A 27,859-nucleotide genomic window follows, 5' to 3' on the forward strand; every position below is an offset into this window, starting at 1 on the left:
CTGGAGGAAAGCTAGTCAATCAGAACGAGCGTCGGGGAAAGGGGGATGTTCTTCCGGGGCGTTGCCCGTCTGGGGGGTTTCGCTTCCGGAAGGGTGTTCGGGCTCGTCCCACCCCCCGCCCCCCACCCCTGGAGGTACGTAGACGGTATATTTCGGTCCCCTCGGGAAAGGGAAGGAGGTCTGGAGAGCGGCAGCCTCTCTCTTCTTCCCCCCACCCCCCCACGCCTCTCAGGTGAACCCTCAGAAGGCCCCCCCCGAGCTGGCCTAACCTGCTCCCGAATGAGGGGGGCTCCCTTCCGGACCCCAATCCGTAGCCCTCCCCTGTCTCTTAGCAACTCCGTTTGCTCCTCCCTGGAACTGCTTCTGGCTAAAAGGTCGTGCGACCCCCACCCTCTTTTCCTTATTCCACCGCCTCCAACCAGGGAAGGAATGTCAATATTCATTTATTTGGGTCTCTCTCGACTCATTGTTTTTAATTGCCCCTCGTCTTGACGTGGCTGCTTTGTAATGTTCTGGCGTGTTGAGGGCTTTGGGATGCTGAGAGGTCCTGCCCCGGGTGCTGCGCTTCCTGCGTGGGTGAGGGCATTTGGGACAAGGAACGGGAGGGGTGAAGCCTGGACGCAGAAGCAGAGGACCACCGTCATTAAAACTGTCATTGCTACTGTGTTGCGAATGTATCTCCTAGCTTTTGTATCCTATTAAAGGTTGTTGTTTTTTCTCCTGGTACAACTATACTTTATTCCATTCTAATGATTTGGGGTATCTTGTTTCTATTGCTTCCCTTCTGTTTTCTTAGTTCATACAAGAAAGGGATAGTCTGTGCAGGGAGTATGCAAATAATGTTGACTTTTGTGCCCACTTAAATGTATTTTTGGAGCAGTGGTGTCCAGTCATTTACCTAAGGTGGGACTCTCTAGATTAGTATTATTCAAACTTGTTTTTTATCCAAGGCATGCTCTGAAACTGTCAAGGAAATTCCTTGCCTGCAAGGAGTGTGATTGAAGTGATAGATTAAACTAAAACACAGCAAATGAATACTCCCCCCTGAAGAATGAAATGCTAAAGCATTTGTTATCACCTTAAATTATGAATGTCTAAAGGCCCAGTTGCAAAGACTATAGAAGATATGGGATCCAAAATAATATCTGCCCCTTATGTTTGGGCAGCATCATTCAGAATTAACCACCTTTTGAGTATCCCACGTCAGCCAGATACATTGGTCTTCAACTGGAGTGGACACCCCTGTACAATATGAATGGTTTCACAACCTCTCCCACCTCAAAAGGTGTGTTTTCTGTGTTTAATCATTGCATAGAAGAAGGAATTTAAATTGATGCAGATTTTCTTTTCATAACCCTGCTCTTACAAGCCAAATCTGCCCTATTCCTTTTCAGTTGACAGTATAGCAGCCTGGCTATCTTTGCCTCTACTCTCCATATACAGAAAAGGAGAAAAACAAACATATACAGTAGACTAAAAGTGGGTCTCCTGAAAATTTAAGATGAGTTCCCAGTCTGAAAAAAATAGTCCTACGTATTCACAATACAGTGGTGCCCCGCAAGACGAATGCCTCGCAAGACGGAAAACTCGCTAGACGAAAGAGTTTTCCGTTTTGGAGGTGCTTCGCAAAACGAATTTCCTATGGGCTTGCTTCGCAAGACAACAATGTCTTGCAAGTTCCTGCTGGTTTTTTTTCCTCCCCCCCCCCTTTTTCTAAGCCGCTAAGCCGCTTACCAGCTGATCCGATCAGCAGATAAGCCGCTAAAAGCCGCTAAAAGCTAAATAGCGCTAATCCGCTAATCTGTCAATGGGCTTGCTTCGCAAGACGAGAAAACCGCTAGACGAAGAGAATCACAGAACGGATTCTTTTCGTCTTGCGAGGCACCACTGTACTGTTGTGGTAGGGTACTGTTATCACAAAGCAGGAGGATAGATGACGCACCCTGTCAAAAGCAGCAGATGAATGAAAGGGTTCTTTTCAAAGCCCCTAGCCTCGTTGTTACAGCCCACTGTCATACCCACAATGCTCTATCAGCACAAGCTGCTTCCAGATCTATAAATCTTTGCATCACTTAGAAGTGAACCCCAAACCCACCCCACTCTCTGGGATACTGCTTCAGGAAGCATCTGTTTTCATTCATAAGTATAGGCGGCAGCAGATCTATCCAGTTTGGTAGCTACAGAAAACCCCAGCTGTAACACAGGGTGTGATTTCAGATCACTGATGCTCCTAAAACAGGCATAGACAAACTTGGCCCTCCAGCTGTTTTGGGACTACAACTCCCATCATCCCTAGCTAACAGGACCAGTGGTCAGGGATGATGGGAATTGTAGTCCCAAAACAGCTGGAGGGCCAAGTTTGACCATGCTTGTCCTAAAGCTTGGTATGCTGATTCCTCTGTGTAGTTAAGATGTGTATTCCTAATCATTCTGCCATAGTTGCTTTTGTGTGGTCTCCATGACCTTCCCATCAGAAATCTGTTCTTAGCAACAGAAAGAATGGCAGAAGTCCAAAGCTGTGTTGGTATCTCTAAAAATAGTGCATAAATTCATGATTTGCCCTTTGAGCACTTGGTAAATTGGTCCCAAACATTTATTGCTACAACTTTCAGAAGGCTTCAAAACACTTATTTCTTCTCTTATTGTTAACTGATGCTGTTCTTTTTGGTATTATTAAGATGAATACCCAAGGGAGAAAGTTTAGACTATGTGTAATATTATGTACAATGGAGGCCAACCTTGACTGCTTTTCTTCTGTTCTCAACCCCTCTAAATATGGTTGTGTTAAGCAACTAATTTTGAGCAATACGTTCTTTAAAAGAACTTGTATTTTATCCTCTTGTGAATCACAATCATATCTGAAAGTGTGTGCAAATTCATTGTCAGAGAACTATTTGTGGACACTCTTGTCTTCCTCGTGTAGTATGAGAAGCAGGCATAAAGAGAAATATTTTCTAATGCTTCCTGTGGTGCCATTTTGTTGTTGTTAGGGTTGCTCCACCTGCAACTGGAGCCGACATGGAGAAAAGTGGAAACATTCAGCTGGAGATTCCTGACTTCAGCAATTCTGTCCTGAGCCACCTCAACCAGCTGCGCATGCAGGGCCGGCTATGTGACATTGTAGTCAATGTGCAGGGCCAAGCATTCAGGGCACACAAAGTAGTACTGGCTGCCAGCTCACCTTACTTCCGGGACCACATGTCGCTCAACGAGATGAGTACGGTTTCCATTTCTGTCATCAAAAATCCCACTGTTTTTGAGCAACTCCTCTCTTTTTGCTACACGGGCCGGATATGCCTCCAGTTGGCTGATATCATAAGCTACCTGACTGCAGCTAGTTTCCTGCAGATGCAACATGTTATAGACAAGTGCACACAGATCTTGGAGGGCATTCATTTCAAAATTAACGTAGCCGGTGTTGAAGCAGAATTGAGCCAAACGAGGGCAAAGCATCAAGAACGGCCTCCAGAATCTCTGAATCGCTCTCTGAGTCCACACCACAGCACCCCGAAAGGAAGCCGCATGGGCCAGGTCAGCACTGTGCTGGACATTCGGGAACTTAGTCCTCCTGAGGAGTCTACAAGCCCTCAGATAATCGAGCAGAGCTCAGATGTGGAGAGCAGGGAGCCCATACTGAGGATTAATAGAGCAGGTCAGTGGTATGTGGAGACGGGAGTGGCAGACCATGGTGGGCAGGGTGACGATGACGTCAAAGTTCTTGGAGCAGTACGAATCAAAACGGAGAACCTGGAGGAGTGGCTGGGGACAGAAAACCAGCCATCTGGAGAAGATGGGAGCAGTGCTGAGGAGGTCACTGCCATGGTGATTGATACCACAGGCCATGGATCAATGGGACAGGAAAGTTACGCATTAGGCTCATCAGGAGCAAAAGTGGCCAGGCCAACCAGCACAGAGATTGACAGGTGAGACTTTCTGTTGTTAAAACCTGATTTGCTTCCAAGAGTGTTCTGGGCATTGTACAGAATCTACAAGCACCATGATTCTCACTGTCTAGAGCTTGCTGTCTAAAAAAGTCATAGAAGATGAGGCATGATTAAAAGGACATATGAAAGTTGCAGTTTGTAGAGGATTAACAGCAGAAAGTGCATAAATGGTGATCTGGACAGTCAGTATTCTATTATTTCACATAAGCTCTAGAGTGGGACTTTATCTTCCCCAGGCAGAGATCTGCTCAGCTTTTGTAGCAGGGGAGGGGGGATCAGAAGCTGTGAAAGGCATATCTTCTTCATATTAGAAATTTCTAGAAAAGTCCCTAACATACACAAGATCACTAATCCTTTCTCAGAAGTGGTTTCCGTGGTATGAGTTTAATACCTTCTACACCAAGTTTACTGTGTTTTTCAGTAGTCTCATAGCTGCCTGCCCAGCACTGGTATTTATTTATCTATTCACTGTATTTTATCTAAACTAATGGTTGATTCCACTTTACCATTTAACTTGTATATAGCCTGCCACACCCTGAAGGCTCAAGAGATGATAACAGTAATTTTTGTAGCACTTGCATCCAGAACGCACTTGAGCAGCTTCAAAACATAAAATGTGCTGAAAACCTCAGCCCCCTTAATCCTAGTCAAAAAGGTTGCACAGGGCTGGCATAGATCACTAAGGGAGAGGAATTCCATAGTTGTGAATCAGTCGCTGAGAACACAACACCTCTTTGGTTCATTTCAGCCATCATCCCAGTCCATTCCAAACAGATTCAAGCTGCTTGTCTGCTTTCTTTTTTACATTTTCCCAGTTCTCCCATCTCTAGGTACAATGATCTCTGAAGGCAGAGCAATGACCGTGTGGTCATGACACCAAGCCATGATCTTCAAAACATGGTCTGTCTATTCTGACCTCATGGTGAATTTTCCATAATGAAGTTTCTTTACTGTGGTTTAGCAGGATGACTGATTTGACCCGTTTTGTTGGTATAATGTTGCTACTTGGAAAAAAAATATTAGTACTGAGAGAGCATTTCTGGCTCTTCTTGTTGAGGAGGTGGTCACAGGTTCATGCGTCAGGCATAGCAGTATGTAAAACAAAGGTACAGTGATACCTCTGGATACGAACGGGATCCGTTCCAGAGCCCCGTTCGCATCCTGAAGTAAACGTAAGACGCGAGTGTGCAGGTCACGTTTAGCCACTTCCGCGCATGCATGTGACGTCATTTTGAGTGTCTGCGCATGCACAAGCGGCGAATTCCGGAAGTAACGCGCTCCGTTACTTCCAGGTTGCTGTGGAGTGCAACCTGAAAATATTCATCCCGAAGCTACTTCAACCTGAGGTATGACTGTAATGCCAAGTTAAATTATTCTTAATTCTTTGACAGATGGGAGTGCTGCTGCTTATAAATGGTAGAATGTACATCAACGAGTTGTGAAAAGCTTACTCATAGTTGTAGTGATTTTATTTATATTTACTTATATGCATTTTCTGCAAATACAAATGTGCTCAAAGCAGTTTATAGAAAATAAGCTGTAAAAATGCAGTAATACAATAACCATGATCAATAATAAAGCTAATGTCACTTCAACATAAAACTAACAAGTCAATGATTAACAAAATATGTCAAAAATAAACAAATATTAAGTTTAGCAGTAGGTCGGCTAGCAGTATCCCAAAGTAGCCACCAGGCTACTGGCATTAATACCTAACAACTCATCCCCCAAACATGAACTCAAATGCTCAGAAACCCCCTCAAAGTTCTTTTGGCAGCTGCTCCTTACAAAGGCTCTTGGGGAAGCTGGGTATCACTTGGTAGGTGCAACCAGCCATCACTTGATGGCAAGCACACTCCCCAGTCTATAAATGCTCCATAAGTTGAAGTTTGAGGAATATTTCTGGCTTGGACGGAAATATGCCTAATCAGATCCACTGTCTGAACTTCTGCATGAACAGGCCTGTGACACGGTTCATCCTCTTTAGTCACCCTAACAAATTTCCTTTCCCCAGGAAGCTAAGCTGCTCCTCAGTCCATCTCTAAGTTGCTGGGCTGCCTTAAAAGATTTCATTGCTGCCAAATCAACGTTAGTACACATACACACATCTCACATTTTGTCCAGTCCTAGCTGCCCCACTCCTAATGTTATTGACTAATATTATCAAGCAGAAGTTCTGATGCTTCCCATGTCTTTGTTCAAAGTATCATAATATTGCCCAACTATCCATTAATCTCTATTTCCATTTGCAGATTTAGCCCTTCTGGTAGTGTGGTTACTGTAAATGAGCGGTACAGGTCAAAAAGTGAATCTCCATGGCGGGTGGATGAACCCAAACAACCCAATTCCCAGGTAGGTATCCCTAACTTGGGCTTTACTACTGCAGTTATTCATATAGATCAGGCATGGTCAAACTTGGTCCTCCAGCTGTTTTGGGACTACAACTCCCATCATCCATGGCCACTGGTCCTGCTAGCTAGGGATGATGGGAGTTGTAGTCCCAAAACATCTGGAGGGCCAAGTTTGGCCACTCCTGATATAGATTGTCTATAGACAGGCACTCTGTAGTGGAGGGCTGGGGAATGGACATACAGCACCCTTCTTGAAAGCATAGTCTGAAAGACATGACACAATGGGGAGGGAAAGAGGTTTCCAGTTTCATGGAAAGATGCATTCATTACTTTGATCCCCAAACAAAACAGTGACTTAACAAAGACCAAGAACTACAGACCTATTTCATTATTGAACTGTGACTATAAACTATTTGCTACAATTTTAGCTAATAGATTGAAAAGGACACTGGCTGAGACAGTCCACAGAGACCAGGCCAGGGTTTTACCAGGCCAGCGAAATAAAGACTATATAAGAAATGTAATTAATTTAATAGAGTATTTGGAAGTAAGAAATGAAAAACAGGCTGCGTTAATCTTTCTAGACGCAGAGAAAGCCTTCGATAATATTTCATGGTCATTCATGATCCAGGTTTTAGAGAAAATGAAAATAGGTAACTCTTTCGTAGCAGGAATTAAAGCAATCTATACTGTTCAATCTGCAAATATATTAATAAATAATATTCTTTCAGACAAATGCCAAATAGAAAAAAGAATGAGACAAGGCTATCCCCTGTCTCCACTGTTGTTTATAATGACATTAGAAATATTGCTTCAGAAATTAAAAGTATTGAGGTAGGATGTAGAGTTTATAAATTAAGGGCATTTGCTGATGATGTGGTGCTGACACTAGAACAACCTTTTGAAAATAATTATATTAAATTGTGGAAAGGGGTTAAGAAAGAGTTGGAGATATGGAGGAGAATGGAACTGTCCCTGTTAGGTAGAATTTCAGCCATTAAAATGAATTTATTGCCTAAGATTCTGTTTTTATTTCAATCAAATCCCAATTGTAAATAATTTAGATGCTTCAAATAATGGAAAGAAGATATCTCTGGCAGGGGGGAAAGCCAAGAATTAAACATAAAATTATGATAAATATAAAAGAAAAAGGAGGCTTTGCTCTGCCAGACTTTCAAATGTATTATGAGGCAGCTTGTTTGTGTTGGCTTAAAAAAACGGATTGTATTGGACAATGCCAATATAGAGTTTGGGAGAAGTATAAAAATCTGCTGGAAAGCAAAACACCTTTATGGCTACCTCCCATCAAAGCAATCTCAATTAAGAGAGTTACCGTATTTTTCGTCCCATAGGACGCTCCGTCCCATAGGACGCACCTAGTTTTTTTGGGGGGGAAATAAAGGGGAAAAAATTCCCTTTATTTTCCCCCCAAAAGCAGGTCGGGGAAACAGAACCAGGTCGAGGAACAGTGGGATGGCGGCGCTGTGCCTCCCTGCTGTCCCCCAAGCTTGTGGGGCTGGCCGATGTCTGCCCCGCGTGAGGGGCGCTCTGCATCAGGGCGCCCCCCCCTGCGGGGCAGCAGGCTGCTATCTGCAGCGTGGGGAGCCTTGCGGGGAACTCCTGCAAGGCTCCCCACGCTGCGGATGTCTGCCTGGCGCGGGGGCGCTCTGCTTCAGGGTGCCCCGCCCGCCGGGCGGCAGGCTGCTATCCGCAGCGTGGGGAGCCTTGCAGGGAACTCCTGCAAGGCTCCCCACGCTGCGGATGTCTGCCGGGCGCGGGGGCGCTCTGCTTCAGTGCGCTCCCCGCCGGGCGGCAGGCTGCTATCCGCAGCGTGGGGAGCCTTGCGGGGAACTCCTGCAAGGCTCCCCACGCTGCGGATGTCTGCCCGGCGCGGGGGCGCTCTGCTTCAGTGCGCCCCCCGCCAGGCGGCAGGCTGCTATCCGCAGCGTGGGGAGCCTTGCGGGGAACTCCTGCAAGGCTCCCCACGCTGCGGATGTCTGCCTGGCGCGGGGGGGGCTCTGCTTAAGGGCGCCCCTCACGCTGGGCAACAGGCTGCTATCCGCAGCCTAGACATCCCTGCCGGACCTCCCGTAGGGCTGCCTAGGCTGCAGATGTGTTCCTGAAGCCTGGAGAGCGAGAGGGGTCGGTGTGCACCGACCCCTCTCGCTCTCCAAGCTTCAGCAAAAGCCTGCATTCGCCCCATAGGACGCACCCAGATTTCCCCTTCATTTTTGGAGGGGAAAAAGTGTGCCCTGTAGGGCGAAAAATACAGTAATATGGGCAGACAATGGGTGACTTACAGGGAACTGCTGGATTTTATGGGGGAGGGGACCCAAGCTGAAACCAATGGAAACCTAAGGAGTCAAGTTATGGATTGTATCACCAGCTGCATTATATGTTCAAATCAGATAGAAATAGTTTATTTTTTGATCGAAGCTCACAATTTGAAAAAGAACTCTTGCAAAATAAGGATAAACATTTGTCTAAAATGTCTATGAATGAGAAACAAAAGATGAGCTAGTTAAAGCTTCAATGACACACTGGGCAATAGATATAGGACACAATATAGATCTTAACCTCTGGGAGAAACTCTGGCAAAGTGACCTGAAATTTACAGCATGCTATTCATTGAAAGAGAATTAATTGAAAATGATTCATAGATGGTACTTAACTCCGAGTAGGTTGGCTTAGATTTATAAAACAGAATCAGATAAGTGTTGGAAAAGCGGCGGACATGTAAAAAAATGTTCAAAATTACTTTTCCCCAAAAAAACAGAGTCCTTTTTGTATAATCCAGACTGAAATTCCCAGGTGTCAGAAAAGGTTATTTATGTATGCAAAAACTGCAGCCCGTGTTTGGTTAGCCCCAAAATGGAAAGTGGGTGAGGTCCTAACTAAAGAGGATTGACAACTTAAGCTGACAGAATATGCACAACTTGCAGATTTAACATATAGAATAAGAGAGCAAGAACATACTTTTAAAGAAGACTGGAAAACATTTATTGAATATATGGAAAATAATTGTATACAGCTGAAAACACTGGCAGCATTAAGATAAATTCAACAGAGTAAATAATTTTTGATGGATGTAAAAGTGAAAAACTAATTTGAATGGTCATAGTATAATATGCAAGAATGTATGATATGTAAAAGGGACGCGGGTGGCACTGTGGTCTAAACCACTGAGCCTAGGGCTTGCCAATCAGAAGGTCGGTGGTTCAAATCCCCACGACGGGGTGAGCTCCCGTTGCTTGGTCCCTGCTCCTGCCAACCTAGCAGTTCGAAAGCACGTCAAAGTGCAAGTAGATAAATAGGTACCGCTCCGGCGGGAAGGTAAACGGCGTTTCCGTGCACTGCTCTGGTTCGCCAGAAGCGGCTTAGTCATGCTCGCCACATGACCCGGAAGCTGTACGCCGGCTCCCTTGGCCAGTAAAACGAGATGAGCACCGCAACCCCAGAGTCAGCCACGACTGGACCTAATGGTCAGGGGTCCCTTTACCTTTACTTTATGATATGTAAAATGAACCATGGAAAGAGAAGAAGGGAAGTCTTTGGATATTTTAAAGTTTATAAAATGTTTATTTGAAATTGTAAAACAGAAAACTTTATAAAACTTTATAAAAAAATATTATATAAAAAAAGAATAAAGGGGAATCAAGGAAGGAATCCTGCACTAAAAGTAAAAAGTGTGCCCAGTAGACTCATAAAGCAAAGAAATGATGAACACTACATTTTATTGAGTTTCTGTTTGTACAGCACTATCCATGAATATGACACTTTACAAGAAATGAGCAGAACTGCATTCTAGAAAATTACAGAAGAAGACAGCTATAAAATAGGAATAAAATGGAGATGGAATAAACAATGGAATAAATGAATGCCATTCTGTCTTCTTCTGTAATGGAAGAAATGAATGCCATTATTGCAGCTGCATCTACTTATGCGTAAAATATATTAATATAAATCTGGATTCAGCTGGCAAACCTCATCAGCGGGAGTCCTGTGGAAGAACTTCTGTTTGTAGTTTTGCAACCATAGGTGGAAGACAGAATGTTGGTGTTACACATCCCCTCCAACACATTAGTGACAGAGTGTTGTTTATGTCATGCATTTTTCCCAGAGTCAAATGTCAGTGGTATACTAACATAGACTCCTGTTGGTTAGTTATTCCACATATCATTCCACCTTTCTTGTGGAATTGCAGTCCCAAGGCCCCCTTCCCATGCTGCCTTCACATTGTTAGAGGTTTTCCAAATAGTGTGGTAATTTGTTTGTTGTTGTTATTGTTGTTGTTTGTTTGTTGTTGTTATACCCCTCCCAACTGACTGGATTGCCCCAGCCACTCTGGGCTGCTTCCAACACATATAAAAGCATAATAAAACAAAAAACGTTAAAACTTCCCTATACAGGGCTGCCTTCAGGTGTCTTCTAAAAATTGTGTGGTTCTTTATCTTTTTAACATCTGAACATCTGATGAGATGAGAGATGAGAGGGCATCCACAGGGTTGGCACCACTACCAAGAAGGCCCTCTGCCTGGTTCTCTTTAACATCACTGCTCACAATGAGGGTACCACCAGAAGGCCCTCAGAGCTAGACCTCAGGGCTGAACAATGGGGGCAGAGACGCTCCTTCAGGTATACAGGGCTGAAGCCATTAAGGCAGTGATGGCCAAACTTGGCCCTCCAGCTGTTTTGGGACTACGGTTCCCGTCATCCCTGACCACTGGTCCTGTTAGCAAGGGATGATGGGAGTTGTAGTCCCAAAACAGCTGGAGGGCCAAGTTTGGCCATCACTGCGTTAAAGGCTTTAAAGGTCAACACCAACACCAACACATCAAATTGTGCTTAGAAATGTATTGGGAGCCAATGTAGATCTTTTAGGACCAGTGTTATATAGTCCTGGCGGCCGCTCCTAGTCAGCAGTCTAGCAGCTACATTCGGAATTAATTGTAGTTTCCAAGTCACCTTCAAAGGTAGCTCCATGTAGAGTGTATTGCTGTAGTCCAAAGGGGACTTATGCCTTGTTCATATAGATCCATCATTCTGTACAGCTCTTTTGACTTCCAGCCTGATTTTGCTTATTTTTCTGCTCAAAATGTAGATGGTCGTAAGAATGGGAACAACCTATCTCTTCCATAACCCCATTGTTGCCTTCGAGAAAAAGATTTGTTATCTCTGCAAATAACGAGGGTTTGAGAGATAGTAAAGGAACAAATGATATACATTTATTTTTAAAATCTGTTGAATTTATCTATATATTGATTGTTCTTATAGCTGTTCTTATAGTTATTTTTAATTAACGCTTTATACTGTTTTGTGTAAACCACCTAAATATTTTAACCAAGCAGTGCATATCAATCTCATTAAATAAATAGATAGTAATGGGGCAGGCAGGTGAAGACACAACTGTACTTGCCTGAGTCGTATGTATTTTGGCCCTGAGAGGGAATTTGAACATGGGTTTTCCTAGTTTTAAGCCCCACGCTGTAGCGCCCCCCCCCCCAAGCACTCTTGTTATCTTTGGGTCCAAAGAAACTTTAGATCCAAAGAAACTTACAGCCATCTCTTCAGAAGAGAAAAACGACCCTCTTCCCACATACAAACTAGCTCATTATCTTTACTGCTTGTCTGTAATATTTCTCTCTAGGTGGAGGAGTCTGCTATAGTTGGAGTGAGTGGCTATGTTGAATATCTCCGTGAACAGGAAGTATCTGAGAGGTGGTTTCGCTACAACCCGCGTCTCACTTGCATCTATTGCGCCAAATCCTTCAATCAGAAAGGTAGCCTGGACAGGCACATGCGGCTCCACATGGGCATCACACCCTTTGTTTGCCGTATGTGCGGCAAAAAGTATACTCGCAAGGATCAGTTGGAGTACCATATCCGCAAGCACACGGGAAACAAACCCTTTCACTGCCATGTCTGCGGGAAGAGTTTCCCCTTCCAGGCCATCCTCAACCAGCACTTTCGTAAGAATCATCCTGGCTGCATGCCTCTGGAGGGGCCGCACAGCATCTCCCCAGAGACCACAGTTACGTCAAGAGGGCAGGCGGAGGAGGAATCTCCTCTTCGGGAAGAAGCCAATATGGCGGGGGAGACAGCCCAGGGATCTGTGTCCACCACTGGGCCAGACTGAAGAGGAATGCAAAATGGGTGAGAGGGATCCTCTCGGTCTGTGAGCAAATCCCCTTGAGACGGTGAGCTTGAGTTCTCATTTGTGCAATGTCGCCGCTGGACAAAGAAGCTCCCAAGATGTTGCCAAAATAGAAAAGATATGAAAACAAAGTGCTAAAAGCTCACCTCCTTTTCCTCGTCTCCTTTTGAGGGGACGAGACAAAAACTGGGTCAACTAACCTCCGATTCAGGGATTGACAGCTTTTTTTTTGGATGGGGAGAAGCTTTTTTTAAAAAAAAAAAATCCAGTAGTGATCAAGGAATGACAGATTTTTCATTTTCTTGGCATCAGACCCTGTGGTCCTGTGGGCTGTAGAGGTCTAGCTGTGGTGAGTGCAGAGCTCCAATATCTCTATTCATCACAGTAGTTGTGCCACTGAAGAAGTAATAGGGACAATAATTAGTTCTCCCTCTCTCTTTCCCCCTCCCCCTCACAAAATAATCTTCCAGGTAATTATTTTTGAGAAGAATGGTTGTCCTGGTAGAACCTAATTTGTCTGAGTGTATTTTATCTCATTTTATTTTGGCGTGTCTTTTTAAAATTGACCCATTACTTAAGGGCTTTCTGTTTTGTGTCTTGGCCTGCCCATTCTAGGTGTGTGGTCTTGCCTGTTTGTGATGAGGCAAGTCTCTTTTGATCAGTATTTTAGAGGTGACACAATATTTAATTAAGTAAGCTACCGAAAAAGACGGTAGTAGCTGTGAAGCTCTGCCATGTTTGGTGGGAGATATTTTCAGTTGTGAAATGTGGATAAGGCAGAACATTTTGCAATTCTTGCTCAATTTCTGGGCTCTGCAAAGACTGAAAAGGTAGGAGGAGGTTTCCTGTCATGAATAATTGTTTAAATAGCGGCTTTGCCTCAAAGGTCATCTTTTGCCTCCCTTCTAATATAACAGCAATATTTGTATATCAAAATAATCAAATTCCATTGGAGGGGATTATGGCTTGACTGTCTAAGAATGGTTCTCTATTTGGTATTTTTATATTAAAAATGCAAAAAAAAATGCATTAGTAATAATTCAGAAAGCTCCAGTTTTCTACAAGCAGTGATAGCTCTTCCTTGAGCCTTTGTATTATTTTTCACATGAGTTTACTGGGAAGATAACAGTGCCGCTGCCAAACCCAGCAAATACGCACTTGCCTCATGTTTCCTAATATATTGCTTGTTAGTGTAAGGATGCGGGCATGGGAGGGCAAATCTCTTGAACTTTTGTTTGAGACTTGCAAAATAAGCAGCAGTTCAAGCTCTGCTTTAGTGTTGCGTTGTATTGATGTACAAAAAAAAGCTGGTATCATGCCAAGCAGATGATGTGGATCTCAAGAAAATAGCTGATAAGATGAAAAAGCAAGCTAATTGGGGAAGGTATCAAAATGGGGAGGGGAGAAATCATGCTATCATCATGGGAAGGGAGAGATGGCTTTGTGGTAAACAAGCTCGTGCTTTGTACTAATAATTGGCCTTCTTGTAAAAATGAGGATATTTTCTTAATTCATGTTTTGGTTGAAAGAATGAATGAAAGCAGAAAACTTGTTTAACCCCCCCCCCCCTCCTTTTCATTGTTTGGTGTTAACTGAGAAATTCCTTCTATTCCCCACCTCACAGCACCAAGGGCGCACTTCTCTGTAAGGTGGGGAGTAGAATGAATTTCTCTTTGTGGTCAGAAGACAGGAAACCACCAATAAAGGTCAACTCATAAAAGCTTTAAAGAGTTGGATGAGACCCTCCCAAACTCACACACATACACTCTCTCATTTGGACTGAAGCAGGGAGGGTAATAGAGAGATACAAATATATATGCTGCTTTAGTTATAGCTTTCAAATTTACCAAAAAGAGTAAAATTACACTCAAGAGCATTGGAAAATATTTCTAGTTACTTATACAAAGATTTTAAGCATTTAAAAATAGAACTTTAAAAATATTACCAAACTGTAAGGCATACATTTATTTATCTACACATATGTTATATATAGTTATAATGGGGAAGTTTATCTGCTGAGCTGGTGATGGTGTAGGTGATAGCTATACAGAAGAATTTTCTCAAAAGCAGAATTGCAGCAAAATCCATCCAAGTTTAGGTGGCAAAGAGTTGAAGTGGAATATTGAATGTGGTATTCATGGAGCTGTGAGTTTCTTGAACAAGTTGTAACTGTACTGATACTGTGAACTGAGGAGCAGCCAAGAAATCTAGGTTCATTGTGCAGCAATTCTCTGCTTGCTGGTAAGACTCCTCTCTATTTAGCCTGGCCAGAGTCAATAAGCACTTCTTACATTTTAGCCTAGGTTTAGTTTTAGAAGAAAAATAAAGCTTGTGAAAGGTGTTTTTTTAACTTGCCACTGTAGAAATTAATCATTTCTAATTGCATGCGAAGGAGCCAATATTCTTGCCCAGATCTCACTGAAGGGAGGTTTACTGCTTGTAGCTATAGTTCTTGACCTCATTTAGATGTAACACTACATCTTCATTTGGTATTATGAGTTAAAGTCTGCATAAGCCTTGAGTTCCCGCATTCTCTCCCACCCATCTTTTGATGCAGCCACAATGAGTTCACAAGTTGTTCTGTTTCAGATTAGCTTGGAAGTTGACCTGTTGTCTGAACACAAACTGATGAATCTTAACTATGATTTGTTCATACAGGCTGACTTCAAACCATAGTCCATGACGTTGTATTGCTTCAGTGAACTATGGCTAAGATTAATCACAATTTAAACTTTAGATGCTATGAAAAAGGTCAGGTTATCTAAAACAGAACCTTCTAGTTTTCTTTTAGCTGCCTTGAAGGAGGAGAGGGGAGAAGGAAGTATGGGAGCGCAAGGCTTTCTGTATTTCATTCTTGTAATGCTAGGCCACAATTTAGCATTATGTCCAAACAGCAACTGTAAGGAATAGAACCAGGGATCATTATTTTGTGTGTGCATATGTGTACAAAGGACTTGGGGGATCGAGACCTGTTTGGCTCTCAGATACTCTCTTAGCAAAATTTAATCGTTGCCAAAAAATCCTGAGATTTTTGTTATTCAAAGAGCAAGTTTCTAGCCCTGATTCTAAAAGAGAGATTCCTGTTTGTGGTTTCCATTAATAATTTTGGAGCTAGAGGAAGGAGCAGTTCTTCCAGTATTCTAGGGGATCTTGATAGTACACTTTTATCTGTGTGTCACCTTCTTTTTCTTGATGTGTGGCAGAATAAATGAGAATGAAAATAAACAGAAATCCTGCAGGAAAAAATCCATTTAAATTGTACATCCAAATAAAACATACACATTACTTGAATGTAGTCAAACAGCTGTGATTTGCATTATTCCAGTCAGGCCTGACAAAAGTACATGCCCTCCTTGAGCAGCTGCCAGGCCCTAGCAGGGCCCGATCCGAGGGGTGCTTTGGAACCCAGCCACCCTTTAAAAGAGTGGCTGAGTCTGGGAGCTGCCATGTAAATTTCTCACAGGGCCCCAATGTAGAGTTGCTCTGGGTCATTGTGTCATCTGGTACTGATCCAGACCTACAGTTGCCTACAGCTGCCACCGTGGCCAGGTAAGGGAAAGTCCCACTGGAAAGCATTTTTACTAAGAGTTCCCTCAAGCATGGAACTGGCCTCGATTCCAGTTACTGAGCATAAAAAATGGCAGGTGCTTTAATCAGCCTTGTTGTCCGAGGTTCAGAACCTGAGATGGAAGGGCAGGTGCCTGGCGGACCAGAGGACAGAGCCAATTGGTGACTAAAGAGGATGGTTCCCAGCCAGTTAGGATAATAATTTGGTTTTGCTTGGTGGGTCAGGATAGAGTCTGCTGGATATGAGGGTGGTCAGAGCAAATAACAAAATCTCTTCAAGCCATACAGAAAATAGCCTCCCCACTTCCTTGTCTCTACTCTGCAATTTTATCCTTTCCCCTGGATACCCTGAATTCAGAACCTGAGACCTGAGTCAGTTCTTTTTTCCTGAAGTTGGTTCTTTTTTCTTTCTAGAGTGCAAATGACCTACTCAGACTAGACCCACTGAAATTAAAAGACATGAGTAACTTAGGCCCATTATTTTGTGCTGGTTTACTCTGAGTAAAACTTAGTTGGATACAGCCCTAACACATGTATGTGTGGGCTGGTGGGTGCATAACACATTTTGTGGGCTCATTTGCAAGGCTGGTTTTGTTGCCCAATCACATCTTTTGTTGCCCAAAGCATCTTCATGCTTTGTGTAGCAATATTCATTCTTGTGTATTACTGGTGATTTTCAAAAGAACGTAGCAATGTCAGTGGTAGGCTTACGTATAACTGAAAGAAAACCATGTGCCAATACTAACAACCTTTTCTACTGCAGAACAATTGCTTCTACAGCACAAGAGTTACCATGCTCACTACTATAACCTCAGCCTTGACTCTGCTAATGACCTATGCCATCAGTAGCATTAGCCTAGTCAGGCACAGTGCCCTTAGGAAGACTAAGGGATGACTATACTGTGATCTCAGCCACAGAGAAGGCAAATGTAGGCTTTTGTTTGGATGATAAAATGCAGATGAGCTGGCAATCTGCTTTTCTGTTTGGTGCAGCTACATGTTTTTACCCTTGCGAAACGGATTTCAACTGTGAGTCAAAGGGGAAGTGAAGTGAAACCCTTTCATATCTTCATACCTCATTAATTAATGGCCCACATCCAGGTAGAATTTAGTTGTAGTGAATAATGTGTCTCATTCTTTTCCATGGGACTTAGTAAAAACTAATATTACCTGGATTCGGCCAGTTTCCCCCACTTCTGTTCCAGAAAAGGCCAAGAAAACTTGATTGCTTGCCTTTGGCAATTGTCTCTAGAGGGGAAAGATCGATTTCATAGCTCTATGCTTGCAAAACAGTAAAAAATAAAGTAATAATAAACTTCAGAATGTGAAACATGGCAGTTATCTCCCTGACCGTGCTGCTGTGTGTTTGTCTTGCCAAAAGCAATAGAGTGATGTAATTCTGAACCATATCACTGCTGAAATGGGAAACAAATATGTGTATAGTTGAGAACAATGATATGAAATGTAGATTATAATTCTATGTCCTTACCTTTGAGTAAGCATCACTGAACTTAGTTGAGGTTGCTGATTAAGCGAATATGGGATTGGATTGCGATGGTGGTCTCCGGCATTCCAGTTCCGCTAGCTCAAAAGATTTCCACTTGCAGAGCTGAACTTTCCCTTCCTCTCTTCTCCCCTGCAGCCCCCCATGCGCTCTCAAAATCAGCTCTGGGGGTGGGCACAGTGGGAGGAGAGGAAGGGAACACCCCATTGTGCTTGCTAAGCACTGAATACAACCCTGAGTTTGATCAGATGAGACAAACTGAAATAACTGGCACTTTCCCAGCATTCATAATTTCCCTGCAATTTCTAGTGGAAATACGTGCCCATTTTCGTTTCTTAAAGCACCTTTGGATTGTGTACTTTACTACTTTGGAGCGTCAGATGCATTTTTCACGGCATACCTTAGAGGTGACGGTGGGTTTATACTTCAGTGCCATTCTGTGTGTTGTCATAAAGTGGCTTGAAGATTTATTGTAACAATGGTCTTAATCCAGATTAATCCCCCCTTTGTGTGCACACATACTTAAAACAGCAAGTATATACAGGGTGATGCCTGTTAAATATGAATTTTAAAATATTCCAAGTTACCCCACAGAAACAAAGGTGGTTAGGATCAATTATATCTTTCTGTGGCAGTTACAGACAATTTGGGATATTAGTCCACTGTTGGATGCTTCAAGCTTCAAGTTATTACCATGAAATGGAAACATGGTAAAATAAATTCCTCATGAAGGTGGAGCAATTGTGTAAATTCTACTTCGGTGCTTTTAAATAAATGCTAGAGTTTATTAAAAAAGGGGGGTAGGGATTGTGTAGTACAGTTGTGCAATTTGCTGCTTGCTTGTTCACTGACGGCAACGAGCAATTGGTGGAGTCAGTTAACTGAGTGGACGGAGTCAGTCACTGCGCCATGCTGCTCTGCCTTTCTTGGCTGTTCAAAGTCATGTTCGGCAGAGTGAATGGCTGTTTGCAACAGTCTCTAACCTGGGGATTAAAGCACCATGCTGTGTTGGCTGTCCATGGAGCTGGTTTACTCTGCACTCTGTTTCTGGGTTGGAAATGGCAACAGAGCCCCACTGACTATACATGGGCGCAAAACAGAGCTTTGCGGACGTGTGTTAGAAATACGGAACACATCTGTTGGCTTTGCGTGTGACTTTCAAGCTGGTAGCCAGCCAGGTGTACTCCAGGTATTGTTGGACTGCAGTTCCCATGGTCCCTGATACCTGGCTAGGCTGACTGGGGCTGATGGAGACCAATATCGTATTGTGGGCCACAGATTCCACATCTCTTTCCTAGGCAAGAACCCTGCCCACAGCTGGGCTGCATTTCTAAGTTACCGACTTTGGCTTTAAGCAGCTGGAACAGGCAAGTAGCACTGTGGAGCAGAAAATGAAATAAAAAGCCAGCCAGCAGAATGGGCTCTATTTATAGCAAGATGCCCTGGTTGTTGCTATGTTCTTCCTGAGGAATGAGGGGCGCTTAGGCCAGCTTTCAACATGAGCAGGGGTAACTTTATTCCTTTGATATTGGAAAATGCTATCTAAAACAGTTGGGAACCCTTCTTTCTTTGCATATGGAACTTTCCGGGGAACAGAGCTGCCTTTGCTGGCACGGAGCTCAGTGTGCCATACCAAAAACCCTGTGTGAGCCTTAAGAATAGTGGGGAAAGAGCAAAAGTATTGACAAGTGTGTGGGTTTTTCAATAACACAGACTTCTTTGTCAAATAGGAACTTGTAGTAGGGACACATTTTAAAGATAATTATTGCCAAGAATTTTAAGTTTTTAAACATTATTTATCTTGTTAGTGGGTTGTTTTTGTTTTGTTTTTATGTGCAGATTCTCTGTTTCAATATAACACCAATGGAACTGCTATGCCCAGTTAAAAACAGCAACAACCGAGAATCTGCCAGATTCAAACAGGTTCTATGTTCTGGGCAGGCAAAACTTGCTCACTCTTAAAAAAAATAAAATACTGTCCGTGATTTGGCACAAGATTGTACCAGCTGTGCATATTGAACAAAATTTAGCTGTTTGATTCCATTAAAGAAACAAACCAAGTTAGTTTAAGTGGAATTTAGAAGCTTTGGAGTCATAGCTGGGAAGGATAGAAAGACCTGAAGTTTAATTGGGAACCATTAATAAGGAACCATTAATCTTCCAGATTGGTATGTGACTTGGTAGACTGTGGATTCTTTTATTGAAAAAATGGCTGGAACCAGTTGCTTTAATATTCCTGGGTTAAAATCTAGTCTATTTGAAAATTGTTTCTTATATTACATATTGTGGCTACAGCATAACTCCAAGGAAATATTGTCATATCTACATAGATGAATCAGTGTTACGCAGTTCAGGGACCTGCTATGGATCAGATATCTGAATCATGAGTCTGTTAGAGGAAAATCAGTAATATAGTTGGGACTGGTTGGTATGTTTGCACTTGAGAAAATGAAATCTTGCACCTATAAACTTATGCTAATAAATGACTTTATGCAAATTAGGCTAAATTATGTACATTATTTAACATTATGCTTTCATTTTGAATATGATTAGCTCTTTTAAATAAAAGCACAGTTAAGAAAATTTGTCAAACATGTTATATTGGTAGTGAAGAAAAAACATTGGCCTTGGATATTAAAGGCCACTAAAGGTTATATGCAGCATAATTTTATTTTGTTCCTAAACAGGAAAACAAAAACCTCCTGTACCATTCAAATGTGACCTGTGCTTGGAATAAAATATAGCTGTAAATTTTATTTTACATACATTTTCTGTTTGCTCTGAACTGATCTTTGAATTTGTTTGAAAAATTTATAATTTGGGGACAAGAAGCAAGTTGGCAAGAAAAATATGGATAAAAGAGGGATGGGTGAAGAGGGCTGGGCCGAGGTCAGTGTGAGAATGTAACTGGAAGTCACAGTGGTGGAAGGACACACAAGCAAAGAGAAGCTCCACCTTGAAATGGTGGGACTCTGGTGGGCTCTACTAGCACTTTTTCCTGAATAAGAATATAAAAGGCGCCTAGCTGGATCAAACCAAAAGTCCAACAGGTCCAGCTTTCACAGGCAGAAGGGAAGTGCCATTCCCTGCTGTTTGACCTCAGCATCTTGTACTGGTATATGGCCTCTGCTTAGCTATACTGGTAAATAGCGATTGGTAGAAATATCCTCTCATTTTCTCCAGGGTACTCAAGTGGACATCACTGCACGTTTTATGAGTTTTGTATGTTTGTGATGGAAGAAGCACTTACAAGGCCAAGGTTCATGCAGTAGCGTGTCACAACCATGGGAACAAGAAATAGACATTCCTCCTTCTCTCCCGCCCCTGCCCTGCCAGAAGAAGCAGGGCAGAGATGATTCTATAGGAGTAGCCAGATTCTTTGCCATGTACCATATTCCAGCTGGGATTCTACATGTGTGGGGTTGCGGAAGTATTTGCCATCTACTTAAAGTGCTTATGTGCTTATGCAACAAATTCTGGAAAGCATCCTAAATCTGCAAAAATTAAAAGCAGAAACAGCCTGAAATTACAGGAAATCAGATTTCTGTTGAGGCGCACCTTTTGACAATCAGTCCATATGAAGTCTGATCTTTAAGGTCCATTTCAGCAGTTTGATGCAGCAAGTACTATACTCATTTCACTGCCTGCTCAGGCCCATGGATAATTGCCATGATCAATTCAGAGATTGATGTTAATTCCCTGCAGTTGCTATGTCACATGGAAATGGATGTTTCTGTGTTCAAGAGGATAACAAATGGTGGTAAATTCCAAGAGCATGATCTGTCTCTGTCCATGCAGGCTGAGGAGAAGTTTTGTTCCCCCGAAGGCCGCTTTGTGTGAATGTGGGCCTCAGCACCCACAGCCTGCCCTCCCATTGCCAGTGTGGTGTCACACCACTCAGCTGTGAAGTTCTCAGGGTGACTCTTGGGCCAGACACTCTCTCAGCATAACCTACCTACCTCATGAGGTTGTTATGAGAGGTTGAGGAAAGACCCATCTCCCCTGCCCTGACTCCCTGGATAAACATGCCGTAACTACATATTAATTCTCACTTTTGCATCCTCTCCAGAACCTCCCCCATTCCCATTGCAGCTGCCTTCTGCAGTGGGAATGCTCCTACAGAACGTCCGTTTGTAATAGGTGTAGCATACCACGGGTGTTGTAAACCAAATGTTTGTCCCCTACCTTAGCTGTAGCTGCTTCTTCCAGATGGACAATTGATGAAACACAGTTTCAGGGTGGGAAGATGATCAGACATGGCCATTTGAGCTGCTACAGATGCAGGGGGAAGGAAGGTTATTGTTCCTTTTCCCTTGCTGCATTTATCAGCGGATTCTAGACACTGGTTAAGACCTGCTTAAGATGTTGCTGTGTAAGGCAGACCTCCGCTCCATAAGGACGTGGCACTCCTTCCTGCCTTGTTTGTTCTTGTGTAATGCTTGAATGGGCCTCTCAGACCATTAGACATAATTTGAATATGTGCCCATCTCCATTTTTCCTTCTTGCTTATGTTTATAGAGGATTCTGTTCCACAGTTCCATAGGCCTGCCATGACTTCGTTCTTCAATATTATTCCAATTTGCTGGAGAATCCTGTGCTGTGGAAGAACATGAGAGTCAAGCATCTGTCTTGAATGCAGAAGGTCCCAGATTCCCAGCATTTCCAGGCAGGGCTGGGATAGAAATCCTGGAGAGCTGAGGCAAATAGGTGCAGACGGTACGGTGAATGTGATTCTGATTAAGGCAGCTTCCAAGTTCCCTTCAGGTTTTGTTTCCTGAACAGAACTACTTTCTGCTTCATGGTGCTCCTGGAGAAAAATGCATAATGTACATTGTTGTTTTTACAACTTTAGAACAAGGTGTTTAAAGCACTAGTAGCATTTGAAATTACATTTTTATTCTGTTTTGAGGCACGGGCATATGTGGAACGGAGAGGTGAAAGTCCTATGGACTGTGTCTTCAGTATTCTGCTTCTGGGACCTTGAGGAATAGTCAGAGGTTGAGATGTGTGTTCCTTTGGTTGCTTCAAGTCACCCAAGTGCCATGAAGTGTTGAGCTTTTAGTATGTTCCTGGCATCCACACTGGATCTCCCACCGTCTTTCGTCAGACAGCCAAGGTCGCATATTTGCTGGCAAGTTCCAGAGCTTGCCAACTCATATCAGTAGTGCTATTTGGGAAAACAAAACAAAACACTGATGTATTTTGAAACTACTATGCAATGGCTTTGTGAAGTTTTCATGCTCAGATTTAACTGTTGGCTGAAGGTTTCTTAAATCAATTGTTTTATCTCCCATAGATGTTGCCAGAATTGCAAAAATGGAGTTGAACCTTACTTAACTCGCAGTACATCTAATGGTGTTTGTTTTAGCCATGGTCTCAAGACATATTTCCCTGCTCCTCTTCATTTTTTCTCTTCCAGGGCTTCCTTGAGCTGTTGGTATAAACAGTTCCCCAAAGGGGCCTCTTCAGCACAGCCCCCAGTAGCAAATTCCAGCGTAATTCCCTGAGCCCTTCTTTGGTAGTTTAACTTCATTGTGTCATGCACAATGGGGGGAGATGGGACACCACTTGGCAAGTAATTCTGCCATTTATTTAGTATTTATTTGTGTATTTATTTATTTAACTTGCATAATTGTCTCATGTCTGGCAATGCCCTGCCTGCTTCATCAGTGCAGTGCAATTTTCTTGCACAGAACATGCGGACCTCAGCATAACCTGTCTTGGCCCCCTCTTACTGGGAAGCATGTCCCCCCCCAAGGGACAAATACGTCACCGCCCACCTTTAGGCAGCAATAGTGAAATCAAGCATACTTTGATTCTTTCTTCCTTTATGGCAGTAAGTCATTAGCGAACCCTTACCTTTTAACTTAAAGAGCGTTGGCGTTGATGCGGAAACCAATAAAAGAGGACATTTATCATGCAGTTCCACTGGTGACCTCGTTGAAATATCACAGTTGCAGCTATAGCAAGCGTTTAAAATTTGCTGCAATAAGTGTGCATAATAATTTATTTAACCTACTGTGATTTCCTAATTTAGTTTGGCCTTCTAAATTAACGTGCAGCTTTGAATATGTAAGTGCCCCGTAGATTATAAGATTCATTCACTATTTAACTGGCTGCACTAGTGTTATAGAGAGAGATATTGGTCGTTGTCTGCTTTTCATTTAGTTGTTATGATGTTAAATCAGAACAGGAGCATGACATTAGTTGCAAGTAAACACTAGTGTTGTCTCTTCTCCAAAATGAGTATTTCAGCAATGGTTGGTGTAACAGAAACTTTCTGTTTTGCCTCTGAGGATGGAGACTATTTCGTGGTTTTCTCGCGTTGTGCATTGAAGCCCCCAATATCTTTTGCTCGTTCAGGAAATGAATCTAATTGGGTGAACAAGCTCTTAAGGATACACTTTGCTCAGCTTTAGCCAGAAGATAGCTGTGCATTTGGAGTTATAGGGTCAAGAAAGCAAAGTGGCCCAGAATATTTTATAATGTTGGGATGCAAAGTACAATTCAGCTAGAAAAATAGTTGCAGGAAAGCAACTATTGTAGTAAAAGTTTCTGCTGTTCCTCCTGACTGAATTACATGTACAGTAGTTGTTTTCTGCTGCCAAACTTTAATTCCTTCTGAACAAAGCTTGTGAATGGGATGGTTTGCAATATCTTGGAAGGCATTGAGGGCAGTTCTCTGTTTGTGATTACCTGATAATTGCACCAGACAATGATTAGTTGGATATCTCCAGGAGATTCAAACCCAATTAAAAATATTTAAACTACCAATAATGGCAGTTGGTGATGACTGGGTACATATTTTTCCTATGGGATACTTAGACTAAAGAGTACAGTTGTATGTAGATTAACAGAAGTGGGTTTTGAAATTCAGTGAGGCTTTGTATTGCATTTGAAGGTCTCATCTGATTTGTAACAAATCAAACTGGCAATTAAGTTTAAGTGACTTAATGTGAAGGGTTGCAAATGAGCACATCCCAGTGTATTGGGGCCAGTGTGTTCAGCAGAGACTTTTCATTCTTTATTTTTCCTGAGTACTTACCCCACCCCCCAAAATATCAGGTTTCTCTCTGCCTAAACAATGAGCTCCCTGAGACAAACTAGGTCTGTTTGAGAGCAGGGTCGAGCTATAGATGTTCCACCAAATTCAGAGTTGCAGATGAAATCAGTACCCTGTGTGTCTAGTTCCACCTGTTTTCCCTGTCTCCATGTGTAGTATCGATATGTGTATTCTCTATACACACAGATCCCAACTGCTAATGTATAAAGATGGATTAGACAATGTACCACGTGGTGAAGTCTTAAGTTCTTGTTACCCCACATTATGGGACAGCAGAGGAGGCACTGCCTTGGGTGACAACTGCATGTTTGCAGGATTCGCCTAACCAGACTTCCACTTGTGCAACAGGGCTTTCCGCCACCACCACTTGCCCCCCCCCCAAGTTGGCTGGGGGTGTTGAGAGAGCTCCCAGAACAGCACACAGGGGAGGGGGATTGTTTCACCTGGCAAACTGCAATGCTGTGCAGACAGTACGGTTGGAAGATTGCAATGCTGAATTCCACCCAACAAACTCTTGAATGTTTTCAGTGAGCTCATAATCAGCGCTCTAAACGCCAGCAGCAATTCTGTAGTTCTTTCTCTGGTGCTATTACTTGATCTATGCATAACTAAGACCCTGCTATTCAGCTGCTGGCCTTGCAGTCATGCTTTTTACCACCTAGAGTTCAACCTAATCTGATGCACAAATTTCAGATTACGAAATTCCAATTTACATTCTGTAAATTGAATTCAGTGGAGTTTAAACGTAAAGTCCACCCGAAGGGGTGTGTGCACTCAGTCCCTCCACCCCCCACCCTTCTCACTCAGTCCTGTTTTGCAATTTGGGGTTAGTCCAAAAGATGACTTTTTCAAGATGGTTTTTCATAGGTTTTTACTGTTGGTTGTAGGCAGATTCCTGTTATCCCAGGATATTTTTATCATACCCAACAGTGAGCAAGCCAGTTCTTCTAGGTCCAGTATACTAACACAAAGCTTACATTTTCAGATTAGCTGATTATACATTGTCGGTTACAGAAAAATAGTCTGGAACTTCTTGGAAAATCAATACCCAAGATATATGAGGGTCTTTAATCTATAGAGAAGCTCCTCTTTGTGAGCTCTAGATTATGTTTCCTATCATGCAGTCTTGTTGACAGGGATGGTTTTCTGGGCCACTTGGAAACCTATGAAACATATTGCGGGACAAAGTTCTGGTAGGTGCAGGGGGCAAGTTGGAGACCCCCTTTAGCGATGCTAGTAATCCCTGGCCTGGATGTGAAATACGCAGCTTCATTTTGCTGACTAGTACAAGAAAAGACAAACCTGTGTTGTTAAAAAATGCACCTAAGTATTACAGCTCAGCTAAGTCTTTCCAGCATCTATTGCAAATCAGCTTTCAAAAGTAGTGTGGCACTTTAAGTAGGTTGTTTAAGCACCCTCACTTCTTTCCTCCTGTCCCTCCCATATGCACTTTAAGCTCTGTGGCTGTTACCTGTTACATGCAGGAGGGTTGTCTTAGATGGACAATGGGTAGTGGTGATGTTAACCTTGCCGGCCATCGCTGCCTCCTCTACCTCCAGAGGCAAAGGCATTGTGTGTACCCTTTCCTGTCTCAGCATATCCACAGCACTCAATAATGTGAAAGCGAGAACATTGGCATGCAGTGACTTTTGTGAAGTGGGCTAGCCAATTTTTGACTGTTCTCATGAGCTAAGCTGTGGTTTTCAATGATCAGCTGAGCCACAGAACCTAAGCTTTTAAAGAGGGATGGACTAAACTGCCATGGGATCAAAACTATATTGAAATTCTGTAGGTTTTAACTTTTCCACGCGTGTCTCTTCCTGAACTTCTGCCTCAATAATCTGTTCTTGGGTGGATTCTTGCTGAGACAGACTGAAAGCTGGCCCTGTATTGGATGTTATGGGCTAAGGTGCCACCCTCTTGAATGCCACTCATGCCAAATGAGAGTGCCTGTAAAGTACAGGTGGTTTGGGATGCTGTGCTTCTACCTTGAATCCATGCATTATAGCTATGCGTTGTGCATGTTGCCACATCACGAATGAGAGCACCAACGGGGTATCTGTCTGAATTGCACAGCACAGATAGATACTTGGTGGCATTTCAAAGGGTGACACTCATGCCCACTTTCTGTGGTCTGGCTTTTGGTGGGATGTGTGGGAATCTTGAGCAAACTGCAGCTCAGAATGGATCACTGTCACTGGTGAATTATCCAATTTGATTCTTCTGCTGCGCCCCACTCCTAAAGTTTTAAATATATAACTCTTCTTTTATTACAGAAATGTCCTAATCATGTGTCCCATCCCCCCCTTTAAAAACTAATCAACCACCACCTGGCAGACCCTTTAAAACTATTGCTCTGTGAATCTGAAACACACAAGATATCTGTTGCAGTTCTTGAACTGCTCTTTTTTGGTTGTATTGCATTGCATTGCAACAGAATTCATACTTCACTTCTCCAACAGGCTGAAATGTGATCTAGTTGTTTGACAATAATTGATAGCAGAACAGCCCAATTTATTTTTTATTAGCATTTTCCCCAACCCACATTTGGTGCACCCTTTATTCTCCCATTGATCTCCATGTACATGGAGGAAGAAAACAAAAGGGAGGTAATATGGTCATTATTCTGTGAGTGTGTCTTTTGGTGGTGGTGGTGGTGGTGGTGGTGGGGAGAGGAAAACAACAGTGAAGATAAAGACTTGTACAAACTTATTTAAAGCAGTTTAGCAAAAATAAATAAACTAAAAGCTCTCATTGAACAGCTTTAAAAACAATGTGAATGGAAACTTAGAAACTGGGTTAGGACTCTGAAAAATTCTATAAATGTATACTTGAAATTCTGTTTGTATTTTAAAACAAATGCATTTTCCTCTTTAACACTGTGTAAAAGAAATGTTATGCATGTGAGTGGTTTGAGAATTAAATGGTTTAATACTCATAACTGGAGTGCACTGTCTTTTGTTTGACTGTCTGTCCACAGCCCTGTGTACCACCTCCTCCATTTAACAGTCCCCAAACTAAGGTTTTTTGTTGCCACCCATCTGTCTCGCGAGACAATGGAGTGCACCTCCAGGGGTGAAGTCAAACCGGTATGTTAGCAGCATTGAAGTGACCTCCCCAGTGCACAAGCCTGGGCAGTGTGGATGGAGATCCTGAGCTGCCCAAATGACAAGATCAGCCTCACTGATGTGGCCCAAAGGAAAGCGGAACAATACTTTTGGCACCAGCTTGGCTGCAGGAGTTGCCAGAAGGAGGCATACAAGGCGCCATCCAACC

General features: G+C 42.9%; 2 protein-coding genes across 3 annotated transcripts in view; both read left to right on the forward strand.

Moving 5' to 3' along the window:
* DARS2 (aspartyl-tRNA synthetase 2, mitochondrial) overlaps nucleotides 1-27,859 on the forward strand; it is a 1,012,941-nt gene that overhangs the window by 39,594 nt on the left and 945,488 nt on the right. The window lies entirely within an intron of this gene.
* On the forward strand, nucleotides 3-27,521 carry ZBTB37 (zinc finger and BTB domain containing 37). 2 transcript variants are annotated; one of them, XM_083507158.1, is made up of 4 exons: nucleotides 3-134; nucleotides 2,991-3,923; nucleotides 6,197-6,296; nucleotides 11,943-27,521. In XM_083507158.1, exons 1-4 carry the CDS (start codon nucleotides 46-48, stop codon nucleotides 12,429-12,431), a joined length of 1,611 nt encoding a protein of 536 aa, XP_083363284.1. In that variant the 5' UTR covers nucleotides 3-45; the 3' UTR covers nucleotides 12,432-27,521. The 2 variants fall into 2 exon arrangements, with proteins under 2 accessions (XP_083363284.1, XP_083363285.1); XM_083507159.1 differs by having other exon boundaries at nucleotides 30-1,285.

The sequence above is a fragment of the Podarcis liolepis genome, assembly GCF_965112155.1.
Source record: "Podarcis liolepis genome assembly, chromosome: 6".
NCBI lineage: Eukaryota > Metazoa > Chordata > Lepidosauria > Squamata > Lacertidae > Podarcis > Podarcis liolepis.